Source organism: Etheostoma spectabile, chromosome 15 (assembly GCF_008692095.1).
Source record: "Etheostoma spectabile isolate EspeVRDwgs_2016 chromosome 15, UIUC_Espe_1.0, whole genome shotgun sequence".
Classification (NCBI taxonomy): Eukaryota; Metazoa; Chordata; class Actinopteri; order Perciformes; family Percidae; genus Etheostoma; species Etheostoma spectabile.
The window spans coordinates 16,635,818-16,650,563 of record NC_045747.1 but is presented as its reverse complement, the minus strand read 5'-3'; the positions used below and the strand labels follow the sequence as shown (position 1 = coordinate 16,650,563).

Below are 14,746 nucleotides of genomic sequence, written 5' to 3'. Positions count from 1 at the left end.
TATACATACTGTATTAAATATGCTTTTTGATATTTATATTTCCTCGTAATTGATTTAATTTGACCACAATCACACACATTCGTTACAGTGTCTCTAGTAATCTTATTTATTTGTAAGCAACCCTCAACGTGCTACCACATAAAAACATTACCCAAGTTTAAACAATGAGGGTAAATACATACAATCTAAAAAGAAAAACGACACTTCGGTGTTTCACTTTACTGGAATGTTTTTGTTAAACCAGTAGATGGCGCAATTCCGTTTATTTACAAGCGATCCTCAACATTCAGGTTTGTGGTAATGCATCAAAACACGCACCCACACACACTTTTCATTAGTCACACCGAGACACGCTTACAGGTCTCAATCATACCAAACATGTTAAATGCTACACAAGTCCTACATCTTTTGTAGTATTGGGAAAACCATCACAGATTCTTTGTGGGATTATGAGTCATGTCTCTGTTTTCCTTTTCACACTAGCGGGCATGTGCTTGTTGTTATGATTGCCATGGTGACAGCCACAGGAATGGGGGACACCCAGGCATGCTGTAACAGTGTCAAATTCTACAAGGGAACTCCCATATACTTTCTTACTCACACAAATAAATACTATCCAGCTGGTTGTCATAGAGTCAGATGACAAATTTCCATAAGAGTGTAAACAAAGTTAATCGTTTCCATGGAAATCCAGAGGTGAACACCCAGTAACCATGTAATGGTAAAGAAAACATATGCACGTTGAAACGAAACCAAGGATTTAGGATCACGAGTCCGGTCTCCAAGCTGTCTACATTTTCATTATGACTCACACTGCATATCGTAATAAAACACATAAATGAGATCAGTCATAGAAACAAGAAAATGCAAACTCACGCTGTTATGCGAATCAAGTGCAAAAACAAAACAAGCCATGTAGAATATATTAAATAATATTTATTAAAAATTAACAAAACTAAACATAATAAATTTAATTGACAATCATTCTAAACATTCTTTAAATTATGAAAGATAAAATGTTGCCATAGTAACATAATACTGAAGCACAGGGTTAAAGTCAATATAAAAATTAAGTAAATGCTTGTAAATTTAATTGAAATGTTTAAGGTCCAAAAACTGCAGATTAGTGCTAGCACAAACTAAACACAAATGAACTGAAGCCAATGGAATTCAATAATTACATTACACACACATACATACATACATACATATATATATATATATATATATATATATATATATATATATATATATATATATACACACTATACACTATTAACGTATGTACTTCATCTGAACAGATGCTTTAATTGTGTGCTAACACTAGAGTTACACAAATATAACAATGAAATAAAATGTTTTTATTCTGTAAATACGCTTTGCTTTTATTGTCACATAATAGCTTGTTACTTCACCCATATCTGGAGCCTGTCATGTCTAGGTAGGTGCTTCTGATGCGTGTTGCAGTAGTTGAGGTAACATTAGGCGTCTTTTGGTGTATCCAGAGGGAATGTGTCAACCCATTTCTGTGTGCGGGCTTTACACTGGTCCCAGTCGTACAGAGGGCGGTACTGGAAGTGGCGCAGGGCTTTGTCTGTGCGGACAGTGAAGGAGGTACAAGCCACAGCCAAGGTGTAACGGTTCAGCAACGGTGTGTAGTTGAACAAGGGGCTCATTATCCAGCGAAGCAGGTCATTAAACATGGCCAAGAACCAGATCACCAGTAAGGGCATGCGGACCCTTCGGAAGTTAAATTTGCTAAAGAACTGCATGTTAAAATCCTCGTAGTTCTTGTAGGGAGAGTCATCGTAGCAGAAGTAAGCTTCACCTCCTACTGTCTGCGGGTGCTCTCTCAGGGCTCGTGCAGCAAGTACATGCATCCAGGCCACGTTGCCTAGAAACACAAACAAGTGGGTGAAAACCCAAAATGAATGATAGAAGAAGTACTCAAAACATTTGCCATAGTATAAATAGTTAAACAGTAAATATACTTGAGTGCCAAGATAAATAAATAGTCATTTTGAAGATAATTCTTCATTCTCGGGAATGGCTTTTTTGTTTTTTGTTTTTTTTTAACAAACAATTTCCTTGCCCTCTTTGGAACTTGTGTTTTTACAAAAGTTCTTATTACATTTGGTAATAAAAGCTGAATTTATGTCTTATATAAAATACAGTATGAGCCTGAGAGACAAAATAAAAATATAAGTTGGAGTCAAACATTGTTCCCAAATATTTTTGTGTCAATCTTAAAATCCTTACCATGAATAGAGCAAACACTATTTCCCTTCCCCATCCCCAGCACATAATATATACAGTGCTGAATGTACTAATAGCTAACTTGCTATTGTTAGTATCCCTACTGTTCATGTTTATCATGTTGTACCATCTGTGCATCTTTTGATGTTACAGTACTTGTGGTGTTAGCACATTGACTGACAGCTGTTGAGGAGTCAGCTTAAGAGAGCATCAGAGGTTGTTTGTTTCGACTGACAGTACTGCAAAAACTACATCTAGGACGCTTTCTGTAAAATTCAGAGGAAGTGGTTTTGCACAACAAATGCACTTCTGCTTTTAATCCTGGTGTGAGCATATGTCAATCTAGGGTTTTATTTGGTTCTCCTTAGCAGTTTGGTTTACGTGCCTTTGCATTCAGAGTTAAAATAGCACAGAAGTTGCTTAGTATTCTCTGGCTACATCTGTTGACTCAGACGTGCCATTATATTAAAGTTGTATATGACTTACAAAAACAGTTATTTTACCTGCATAGACCCGTCCATGTTCAGAGTCCTCTGGGACTCCACCGATGAGCAAGCCCCCCCTTTGGATGCCCATATTGTAGAAATCCTTAATTAGTTGGTGCCCCTCACCATAGATCCCCGTTGGTCTCAGGGAACACGTGTACAAACACTTTCCACCCTTCACCTGGATAGGAGACAAAACCAAAAAGATTTGGTGTTAGGAAATCCGACAGGAGGCTACAGAAAGAAAAACGTAATCACAAAGCGGTCAAAGGGTAGATTTTTGTGGATGTGGATTGTAAACAGCAGATGTAACTCCACTGCAAAGCCACAAGGGGATGATCTAGAATTGTGAGGCAAAATTGCATAAGAATTTCCGTCATGATGTTTTTTTTCCAGTGTCAAGCAAAGATATTACAGTACACACTCTGATCTTTAGCATTATAATAGTCAGTAAAAAACATGAATACACACGTCTGGATGCCAAAAAAAATCTCTTTTCTATTCTACATCTGCAGTGTTATGGTTTTATGATTCTCATTTCAACACTGTTGTTTTTTCCTTTTTTCTAAGGGTGTCTGTAAAGTGTACTGTTAAAATGTGCTTTCAATAAATGTGCCTCAATGAAAATACCTGAAACCAGTCAATTATTTGCGAAATGAATGTTAAGAATAAATTACCTTGGTGCCATTAGCATCAAGCAATATTTTTTCTGCCTTTGCCTTGCTCCTAGGATAGGCCATAGTGTGTTTCACTTGGTAAGGTGTGTCTTCATTGCCCCTGTAGAGAAAGAGTTAAACAGACAGTGGAGGAAGAAAGTGAGCAGCAAGTAGTGTTTTTGTCATGTATGAGAGGAATGTGTGTAAATAATACCAGACAGAGCGAAGGAAAGACAGATAGGAAGGAAAATAGTGGCTCGTTCCAACGAGCAGACCATGGTTCAATCTTTCACTCTGATGTAATCATTTAACTAATACACACACACAGAGAGAGAGAGAGAGAGAGAGAGAGAGAGAGAGAGAGAGAGAGAGAGAGAGAGAGAGAGAGAGAGAGAGAGAGAGAGAGAGAGAGAGAGAGAGACAGACAATGGCTGTCAAGGGCTTTGTTGAAGTAGGAAAGCACTCAGAGCGCATACCTCAGCTATGAAGGTTTTAGGGACTAAAATTATTATTTTAATAACAAAATATATAGATTCTTACTGTTTTTTTTAGTTTTTTTAAAATTGCTAAACGACAGTGGTCACAACTGAAACCACATTTGGAAAACTCAAACTACAGTCTGCACTACCAACAGTCACCTGAGCTAAACACGTCACATCACCTGCAAATCTCATTTTCAGCAACATATCTCTTAACACACGTCTCAAAACTGGCTCTGTGCAGCCAAACACTATGAACAATCTTCACTGAGATAACACACGCACACACACTCACAGTCACTCTGAACACACCGAGTAAAAACACTAGCATCAAACACCAATACAGAAAATATGAACTTTTCATCTTTACAGTTTGTACAATTTGAGTAACTTTACACTACTCAACAGTTTCTTTAAAGAAAATATATAGATTTTATGTAATATACCAGTTTTCACACAAGGTAAACGAAAAAGAAGGAATGAAAATAAGCAGTTTGCTTCAATATAGTATTTTGTCTCTTGTAATTAATGGAATTACTTCCAAAAAACTAGTTACATTACAGTAACAAAGAATAATGTGACTAATCCTGCCTCTCTCCAGCAAGATGCAGCAAGTTGTCTTCATCACATTGGATGTCTGCATCATCTCTATATACTAATGAATGCAGTGTTTCCATTGCTTTCACCTTCATTACTTTCTGAAAAACAGTACGAATGCAGGTTTACTATAGTAAAGGTAGTGTTTTTCACATTTTGTTTTTTATATCTGTGTATGTAACCTCAGACATCTGACCTGGACATATTGGCATTTTCTTTTTCCTGTTTCACTCAAACGGTACAGTGTATAATTGTTTGTAATTATTATTTGGTGTTTGTATACAAAAGAAAAACGTACATGTTCAACAACTAGTCTAAAACAACACACCTGCTTAGGCTTTCAGCTAAAATTACAATCAGCAGTGTCTGATAGGCACCAGACTGAAATCTACTCTGTTTTGACAGCAGTGTGTTAGCATTTGAACAAAGCGCTGTAAATCCACAGTGTTGTGCAGGTTGTGGTTAAAGCCATGGGCTAAGTGTGTAGAGATTTGGAAACTGTGTTCAAGCAATGAAAAACGAACTAGAGTTTGGGCCAAGTGAACTGCTGCAGTGCAGACTGAAGTTGGAGTTTTGCACATGTTACTCCATTTGTGCCAACAATCGTTTAGCAATAAAAAAAAACTGTAATCATGCATCTGCATATCGATTGAGATTTTATCTCATATGTGTGCTAAATATCTTTTCCACCCATCTAAGCAAGAAGCAGTTCATAAGAAAATAGTGAAAATCCTATCTTGAAATGTTATGATTCATGAATTTGCACAAAAAAAAAAACAGGTATAATTTGAATCTGTTAGTTGAGTTTTTAAAAAGGTGGATTCTCTCAGTGCTGGTTGTGGAAACCCAGCTGTCCGTTTTGTGTGTGTGCGGTGAAAAAACATTAAGTGTTTATACACAGCCCTGGCTCTCTTATTGCGAAACAACAAAAAAAGGGACTAAGACTAATCTACACAATACTGTTCTGTTTGTGCTCGTGCATAGGACAGGGGAAAGGTTGTGGTTGTACAAAGTACAAAGAGAAAGACAGTTGGGCCAAGAGGGACAATAAATCGGGCACATGCTGACATTCTGAAGGAGCAGTGATGCGAGGGGGTGTATTTGTTTGGGTATTGTGCTTGAATATCAACAATCTTTCTCCAGAATCACTGACTCCACCTTTAAGATGTATTACCAAACAGCAAACAGACAAACCAACAGAGAGACAAATAAGAGCAAAACATTGCTAAAGTAAAATATTTGTAGGAAATGGACAGACTCATGTTAAAACACTGTTAGAGTGAGACTGACCAAAATACACAAGCTGGTTTCTTCATCCCACCCATAGACCTTCCTGTAAATAGTCTAAGAGTGTATATCACTCACTATACTAAATACACACAGTGCTTGGAGACAGAATGACTCGCATCATCAATGACCTCTGTTGGTCATCGGTTTACATCCCTGCACTATTGTTTTTGTTATGGTTTTAGAGCATCCTTGCACCAAAATATTTCACTATATTTATGAAAGAACAAAGCATTCTATTGAATAACACAGATGTCCTCGGCAAGACAGCAGGCCTATCTTACATAATATTGTGCCAACTGGTAAAGCAAGTTTTGAGTTAGATTTACAGACACATTGCTGCTTGGAGCAGTACAAGATATTTGTCTGACATGCAAGACAGACTTATGCAAAACATTATTAAGGGAAAATATCACATGAATGTAACGGCAAGATACTGAATGTTGGCAATGGCTCCTGTTCAATGTCACCAACTTGGAATGTAAAAGCCCCATGATTATACCACTCAGGTGTTGGATACTGTGTGTTGTTTACTTTTAGTCTTCCCCCAATCTTATCTCTTCTGTACAGTCCTTTGTATTTTCCATGCAGGTGTATTTACGAAATAAATAGAAAAAGGATAGAAAAGACAGTGTCCAAAGCATTTTTGAAAGTGAGTGTCTAAACTGCAACCTATGTACTCGGTGAGGAAAACACACACCGACTTGGACTTGTACACAGGGTTACATGGCCAGCAGACTCAAATTTAACAGAGTTCAAAATCAAGTAAATAAAGTATTATATTTATTTCAGCTTCACCTGATAAAGTGGTCTCCGTTGACGTTGGGACCAATCACTTCCATGCTGCTGGTGTAGACCAGGCACTGGATACCACACTCCACACAGGCATTGATCACATTCTCCGTTCCTGAGAAGAGAGAAAACATTGTCATTTAAGAGATGGAGGATACTGGGTTTGAATAGACTGAATTTTATTTTTTAACTGGAAGTCTTGATCCCGCACTCTTATATTGAGTTAACCGCCCTTCACCTACAATCCTTACTAATTCCAGGAGGAAGAGTGAATTTATGTCTCCAAGACTGAAAAAAAGGGCGTTCACATGAAACCCTTTTGAAACCCAACACGTGAAGTAATAACACATTCTTCTAATATTTCTCTGCTGAAGGAACCTAGACTGAACCACCCATCCCAATCAAATCAATTCTCCGGTCCTCAACTTTACACACATGAACAAACTTCTCTTCTGTAGTGGTTTGAAAACATTAGTACAGCATTAAATCTTATTTAGCTGAGAAAGTTCTGGCAAAACATTAACAACTTCCAGACAGATATGAGTGAATTATCCATCCAGCATTTCGAAGAGATCGGTTGTACTGGAGGACAGAGAAGGACTGGTGCATTGTTTTAATATTTTGTTGGGATTTGTTCACAATAGAAAAATATAGAGAGATAATATTGTCAGCCATATCCTTCAAACACATTAAGATGAACACACACGCACGTTTTAACCCAAACAAGTCTTTAGGCAGTATTTAGTCATAGTTACAGCTATAGTGAATGAAAGCACTAGTATTACCATGTCTCCAAAAACAAGAAGGAAGCTGAGTGGTCCATTGGGAAACTCTTGGCTTGACTTGCACATGCTATTTTGTGCTAAAAGCTGTCTATGGATATATATACACCTTGTTTTCTTTTTTTTGCCTCTTTTGGTTTGGTGTTTTCATGACAGCTGAATTCTTGTCAGGCTGAAAAAAGAGCTTCAAACAGCATGTGGCACTTACTCACTGAACACTGAAACCCAAACTAATAGGGTTACACAGTTCCAGTAAGAGCATGATGACCAACCATGCTTTGTCAATGAAGGTGAAACTCTGCCCTACATTATATTACAACATTAAAATAGTCCTTTATCCAGGTCTGAGTATCTGTCACACCAGAAATTGGCAACATGACTGGGTAACAATGGCAATTTTTGTCTCAACATTAAGGATGACTTAATCATGGCCAACATTTTTGAAATCATGGGTAATGTCACAACCTTGAAAGTCATCCAAATAGGAGAAGGTGTGGGTTTCCTGTGGTTTTCCTCAGTAAACATTATTTAAAACTGAATAACCCATTGATGTTTCCTCCCCATCCCTTTTCTCTTGAAGTCTTACCTGTGACGTTAACAGACACAATGAGGGTCTCTGGGATCTTGTGCCAAACATCCACCAAGCTGGCTGTGTGGACAACGACATCGGCCCCCCGGGAGGCCTCCAAAACACTGCTGTAGTCAGTGATGTCCCCCTGAATGACTACCACCTTTGTCCGATCTGAGTGGGAAACAGGAAGAAAACATTGTCTGTATCTGATCATGGATAAGGAATGTTTTTTTTGTAAGATCTCTACAAAGGCTGGGAAGAATTGACTTACTGTGTTTGTTTACTTAATACAAAACTTTTGTTTGTTAATTGACAACATGATGTGACAGCTATGTTGTATAAAGATACAACTTGTGTTACATTTGCGTCCTCTTTCCCCAAGTCCTCTTTCGTCATTGTAAATATAATTTTATTTCAACTAAGAAACAATTATAGAATTAATTAAAAAACAAACAAGAGCATGTAAAGTCTCTTTTAACTAACATAAGTCTTCTTGGCTGACCCAGTTGAATAAAAACATGACACATTCAGGTACTTTGAGACAAAAAGCAGACCTCCACAGAGACAACAGTGATAACATTGCCCAAAATGGTGTAAAACAACAAGAGACCTAGCTCCCTTTGAAACAATATTCATTCGTGCAGCAATGCTTACTCTCATTATCAGTTATGAAGGCCCTGAACTTCCAGCTAATCTTTGCGTCCTTGAAATGCTAATACAGCAGATAAGGAGAAAAGACAGAGTCCTGTAGCTGTCATAGAAAGGAGTCGGACTTTTGAACATCGAGTCAGAGATCCCATTGCAATTCAGACACTCCTTCTGGAGTTTGCATTACCATCTGTTATTCTAATGATTACACGGAGGCATTTAATTACAGACTTAGAGTCTAAGTCTGTAAAGCCTGTAATCAGACGTTCCTACATCTTTAAATCAATATCAACCCGGCACACAATTAAACATGTCCTTTTCTGTGAGGCCTGGATGTTACAGACACTGAGTTCTCTTGTTACTGTTATCTGATCTTACTTGTTGCAAAAACAGCAGGCCTCAGTCCTTTCTTAACAATGAATAACAAAAGCTGAACAGAGAATTTTTCACAGTGGCCAAGGGGCATCACTTGAGATTGAGCGACTAACACTATAAACACTGGTGGCAGTTAGCCAGTCTATTCTCTCCCCTGCATTCCCCCCCCCCCCTGTTTGGTTTTGTTACATTTAGTTCATCATTACAAGAACTTCCATATTAGTTATGTAAAATAAACTTCTTAAATGTCCAGCCTTGAGCCTAGTTGTGACAAATGTTATCTATAAAATGTCACCAGGAAAGAAAAAAAAAAACTGCAGTTGTTTTTACTTTAGCAAATAGAGACTAAACATGTAGAGGCAGATATGTGAACCACATGAGGTCACCACGCCAGGTTCCATGGAAAACATGTAGCTCAAAGGTGGTGACATTAACTGTAAACAGTTCTAAGTTGTGACGTGAAAGAGATGTGTCAAAGCCTACAATGACAGGTTATAACATCTTTATCCTGCCACAGGAAATGTAAGGGAAATGGCTATCCTGGATTCCCTGCACAGCTGTCATCTCTGTCATGGCAGAGTGATCATTCAGAATGTGAAGAAAGAAAGGATGTTAATATTTTTTTCCCCCATGTGGAGACATATAATTCAGCTGTAGCCTATGTCCCATCACCTCCTCTCATGCTACTAACACTTAATCTTCTCTTATTATGTATATGTTGCACATATCATTTACAACACTGGTTTCTCATTCAAATTGTTGACAAGTGTTTGTTACCAAATAATTTGCCTTCATCAGTTATACCCTTTTCAGATAATAGTCAACTCAATTACCAGATCCATGTGGTAACTCCATAATATAGATATTATAGATATTAATACATTATTTCACACTAAAAATTCTGGCCAATGCTAACCCAATTTGGGTCAATCTACCACCACCCAGTACCCCATGAACCAAACCCCCCCACACACTATACAACACACAATCACATTAAAAAAAGTGTGAATTTGGCCCAGTTCATTGTACTTCATATAATTTAAATTGGGATGTTTAGCTACACCAGACTGTGGTTATTTTTAACCGAATAATGATGTCACATATAATAATAGGACTATTTAAATTTCTGTTGGGTCATACATTAAAACCAAAAACGGTAGTGTTATCTAGCTAAACAAAAGCTTTTTACAAGTTTCACCGTAAAACCTAGACTATATGACACTGAAACCGCAAAGGATGTGACATGTAAGTTTCAAACACGTATTACAGTTCACTCGACAAATAATATCGTCACCTGAACAATTCTTCCCAATTTGGATGATTTACAAAACAGTTGAACCCCCCCCACGAACAAATAAGCCCTTTGGAACCATCGTTCTTTTTTTTAAGACGACAGAGAATCTGTTAAAGAACCATTGACGATAACAGACAAAACTTTCAAATTAGCAGATTTTTTTTAAAATGCCGTTTGATATTTAAACGTTTTAGCCTACCTGTGCTGAGACCTTGTAAACCTGAGTCTATGTGTTTGTCAAAAACCCGGACCTCCGCCAGTTTATCTTCTTTCTCCAGCAAAACCCTCAGCAAATGCTTGCCGAGAAAGCCGCATCCTCCGGTAAGCAAATACACGAGACCCCGCTGGTGTTCCGACATGCTGCGCGAGCGTTATGCTAACTGTCCCCTAACTCTCTGAGCACCAGTGAGCACTAAGCTTTGCACGGCAGACAGGGCTATAAGAGGAGTGCGTTTTTTTTAAGGAGTGCTTCTTTTTTTGTTAAACCTTTATTGAATGTGCGGGATTACACATGCACTGGTCGTAGGCTACATTTAAGTACTGTACTTAAATTCAATTTTGAGGCACTGGTAGGCCTACTTTACTTGAATATTTCCATTTTCTGCTATTTTTTACTTTTACTCCACTACTTCTCAAAGGGGAATGTGTAGGCTACTTTTTACTCCCCTACATTACTTTTAAAGCTTTAGTTTAGCTTTTTTTGATTATTAATATCTCCTGAGCCCACTCCAACTGACCAAACAGTTAATTTGACAAAGCCACTAAAATCCCCCTAAATTTAACTTTCTAACTTTTTTTTATCTTATGAGAACACTATGTTAAACAACATACTACAATGGGTGAGTTATTATGCGTAATTGCCAACAATTGGCCACTGATTTTCACTCTGTACATTCAAAATACTTTCTTTATTTAACTGACATTAACCTTGGGTTTTGAAAGAATAAATATAACAACTGAGATTAATCAGTGACATCCTGATTTAATAAATAGTTACAGGTGTACTTTCAGTCCTTGAAGTACACCACTGTCGCTGTCAAGATCATTTCATACCATCATTTGGAAGACCGGTCAAAGGGCAGTCTACTTTAGATTCGCACCAAATGCATGCTCTTGGGGGAATTGTTGGGTCTCTGTAAGTTGTAAGGTGGTCTAGACCTTCTCTATCTGTAGAGTGTCTTGAGATAAGTTCTGTTATGATTTGACACTATACATAAAATTGAAGTGAATTGATCAAATCGATAGAACTTCATTGGGTCATCTGATAAGAAATATAATCAGTTGATCAGACTTTGTGTAGCTCCCTCTAGTTTAGTTTATATGAATTCATGATGAGTCTGCAAAAAGCAACTTTGAGTCCATGAAAAGTGCTTTAAAAATTCCATTTATTATTATTTCTTCCTGGAGGTTGACAAAACGCAATCCCTCTGACAGAAAAACAACCAAGCAAACAAAGAGACAGGCTCCTGACAATTCATTTCAAACCATAATACTGTCCATTGCACTGTTGTATTTAATACAATAATCAAAATACATAAAAATAGTCAGTTTTGCTCCGGTGTTACCAATCTATGAACTCAGACGGACCCTCCACAGCCAAAAGACCCATCAACTTAATCAAACTCACATTTGTATTTTGTTTATAAATCATTGCTAAAGTACTTCATACATGTTTTCAACAACTCTAGAAAACAAGTGTTTATAAATATCTTTTTTTTTAAAAATAAATCAGATTTTAAAGGAGCCACAAAATAGAGTGCCGGGTGGCCCGCTAACCATTTTCAAATTCACAATGAAAATAAACTGATTCACATTCAGATTTTTTTGGTACTGTGCCACAGTAAAGAAAAAGCATTGTAATGGAGCTTTTAAAAATAAAATAATAATTAAGAAAAAGGTGCCGGGGGAGGGTCCCTGCCGACCCGACACAGGTCTAGGCTGAGCCCTGAATGTCCTCAACTCCTAGATCTAACCCTGTGTACACCTGACCTGTGCTGGGATGCTGCGATTGAATTTGCCTTTATTTAGTTTGTTTATTAACTCATGCTTGGCCTCCTGTCATTTTCCAAAAGTGGTCCCCAGGCACAGCAGATGAGTATCCCTGCCCAAAGAATCATACACATACTTTGTATGTGCAAAATCAGTGGAATTTCTCTTTAATTGATCACTTTTGGTGCCACTGTAAAACTTTAAAATGTTACCTTCTCGTTTCTTTAATTTTTTCTGCATGAAATCAAAACAAACTACTCTCAGGTGGGATTTCATGGATCAATACTATACCATAGTAGGTTAGTGTTTCATGTAGACTAGTTCTAGGGTTCTGGACAAAAGTATTTGGGTACATTTGCTGTTACCCCTGTAACATTAAGGCAATAACTTGTTGAACTGTGGTGCACTATGTTTTGAATGTGACTTCACACCAACAAGCAACATCCTGCCATTTACAGTTTCAGCCAGGCTTCTTGCAACCCAGAGGAAAACCATATATCACATGATAGCACACACAAGTGTACTGCTATGAACCATTTACATGACAGACCTCAGTTGATGATATTTTGTAATATGTTATTAGCAGGTTCTCAAAAAAATTACCGTTTGAATTTAGCTGCATGGACGAACACTCTTCAGGTAGACATCTCTGTAGAGGACTGGGAGAAGAAATGTCTTCTGGCTCCCAAACAAACTATAAATACCAGATAACTCATCCAGTACATTGATGCAGTATAAATGGCTGCTCAGGACCATTTTAATCCTACTGTTCCTGACAATTTCATGAAATGCAATGAAGGAATTTGTACTCTGTCCAGACGTTCTAAAACGTTTTTGAGCTGATTCCTTAACTGACTGAATGTGTTGCTCCCACTGAAGCCAAAATATGTTTATTACATATATACGCCAAGGATAGATTTTTCAGTAAATGTAAAAAAACACAAATTAAAATTGAGTTAGAAGCCAAACTGAAAACGCAAAGATAGTCAGAGACCTAATCCTAATCAATACATTTAAGAGATGTTTTGCAACCTGGCATTAGTAAAACTGACGCAGACAATGAGAGGTAAAGTTGAGATTTGACGTAAAAGGTGCATCTTAAAAAACAGTCTAGTTGATTTGAATGTTACACAGAGAAAAGGCTTGCCTTGTTTGTCAGTCAGACGCACGGTTTAAAAAAACAGACAAAAAAACACATATGTCACCTTCTGTGCTGCGAGCTTTACCAGACCTCCCTATCCTGCTGCCCTCTGGTGATTGAAATTTGTAGGCCAGATTATCAGCACTTCCTCTCATTTCTTTAAACAGGAAATATCAACGTTGCAGGTGCATGGAAGTGGATTTCAACTCTGTAAAAAAGGAAATGGGACTTTGTATTGCAGTTTCCCCTATGCAAACAACTTCCTGTTCACACGTTTATCAGCTAGTTATTTTAATGTACCTTCTATCTAGCACTGCAGTCAGGATGCCTTAGATAAACGATAGTCTATTAACTAGTCGACATAATCCTCCCACATTTGCTGAACCACAATGCTCTGAACAGTAGGACACAGAGTCATTGAAAAACATGGTTTTCATTTATTTAAAAAATATTTTAATGCACCATTAATAAAGGGTCCAACGCATTAATACAAGAGAAATATTGCAAATAATATTAAAATAATCATCAAATTAAAAGGAAAAACATTAAAAAATAAATGAATGGAAGGTATGTACATGTTTCCTCCTCATGGAGAGAAGAAAAGGAACAACATATTTACAGCTTGAAATCTGTGTGTTTCTACGAGAAACAAACACCTCTACAATATTTACATGTACTTCTTTGATTTTTTTTTTCCTTTCATCCTGTAGTAAAGAGGGTTGGTTTGTACTGAAAGGCTTTCATTGAAACAAGAAATATCTTACACATTTTCCTGTTTGGGAGGGAACAAAATAACAAGTCTTCTTGCTGTTTAAAAATTCAAAATAGCGGTTAAACTTTGGACGGCCATAGCCACATGAAAAACAGAGACACAAAACACGGCCTTATACATCCTGCTGTTTGCAGCTTAACACAAACCCACTGTGGCGTATCTAATATTTCTTCCACCCACCTACACCGCAAACAGATCATAAGCAGAACATGCGTTTGTATTAAGTCGATGCAATTTTCAGGGTGAGATATTTTGTATGGGGTGAACAACTCCACATTCAAATAATATACATAGTAATGGCCAACAAGACAAGGGAAAAAAGTAACTTTACAAAACTAAACCTTTGAAAAGACCAAATTAAATAAATGTGCCTTTTAAAAACGTGGAGCACACAGACTGACTAAGTTAAACACTGACCACACACATTAACTAAGACCTGCATGAGTCTGGTGGAAACCAAGCTGATGAAAAGTAACTGTTGAATTAGGAATCGTCAACATTTGCTTCCATGGAACTAAACACAGACCAACAGAAGGAGAGATCCTACAAAAACACTTTAACGAGTTCTCATCACAAGACCTTTTGCTAACATAGCTTTAACTTTTGGGGGGGGGGGGGGGGG

At 37.5% G+C, this 14,746-nt stretch overlaps 1 protein-coding gene across 2 annotated transcripts in view; it reads right to left on the bottom strand.

The window, feature by feature from the left end:
* Positions 1 to 1,255: 1,255 nt before the first annotated feature.
* hsd3b7 (hydroxy-delta-5-steroid dehydrogenase, 3 beta- and steroid delta-isomerase) overlaps positions 1,256 to 14,746 on the bottom strand; it is a 24,240-nt gene continuing 10,749 nt past the window's right edge. Inside the window, exons 1-7 of one of the 2 annotated variants that reach the window (XM_032537858.1) lie at positions 11,190 to 11,199; positions 10,422 to 10,598; positions 7,921 to 8,076; positions 6,559 to 6,667; positions 3,419 to 3,518; positions 2,760 to 2,922; positions 1,256 to 1,894 (exon numbers count right to left, since the gene is read on the bottom strand). In XM_032537858.1, coding sequence (XP_032393749.1) covers positions 1,482 to 1,894; positions 2,760 to 2,922; positions 3,419 to 3,518; positions 6,559 to 6,667; positions 7,921 to 8,076; positions 10,422 to 10,581 — 1,101 coding nt within the window. In that variant the 5' untranslated portion in view covers positions 10,582 to 10,598; positions 11,190 to 11,199 and the 3' untranslated portion in view covers positions 1,256 to 1,481. Of the gene's footprint in view, positions 1,895 to 2,759; positions 2,923 to 3,418; positions 3,519 to 6,558; positions 6,668 to 7,920; positions 8,077 to 10,421; positions 10,599 to 11,189; positions 11,200 to 14,746 lie in introns of those variants that run through there. The other variant, XM_032537859.1, reaches the window with a different exon arrangement.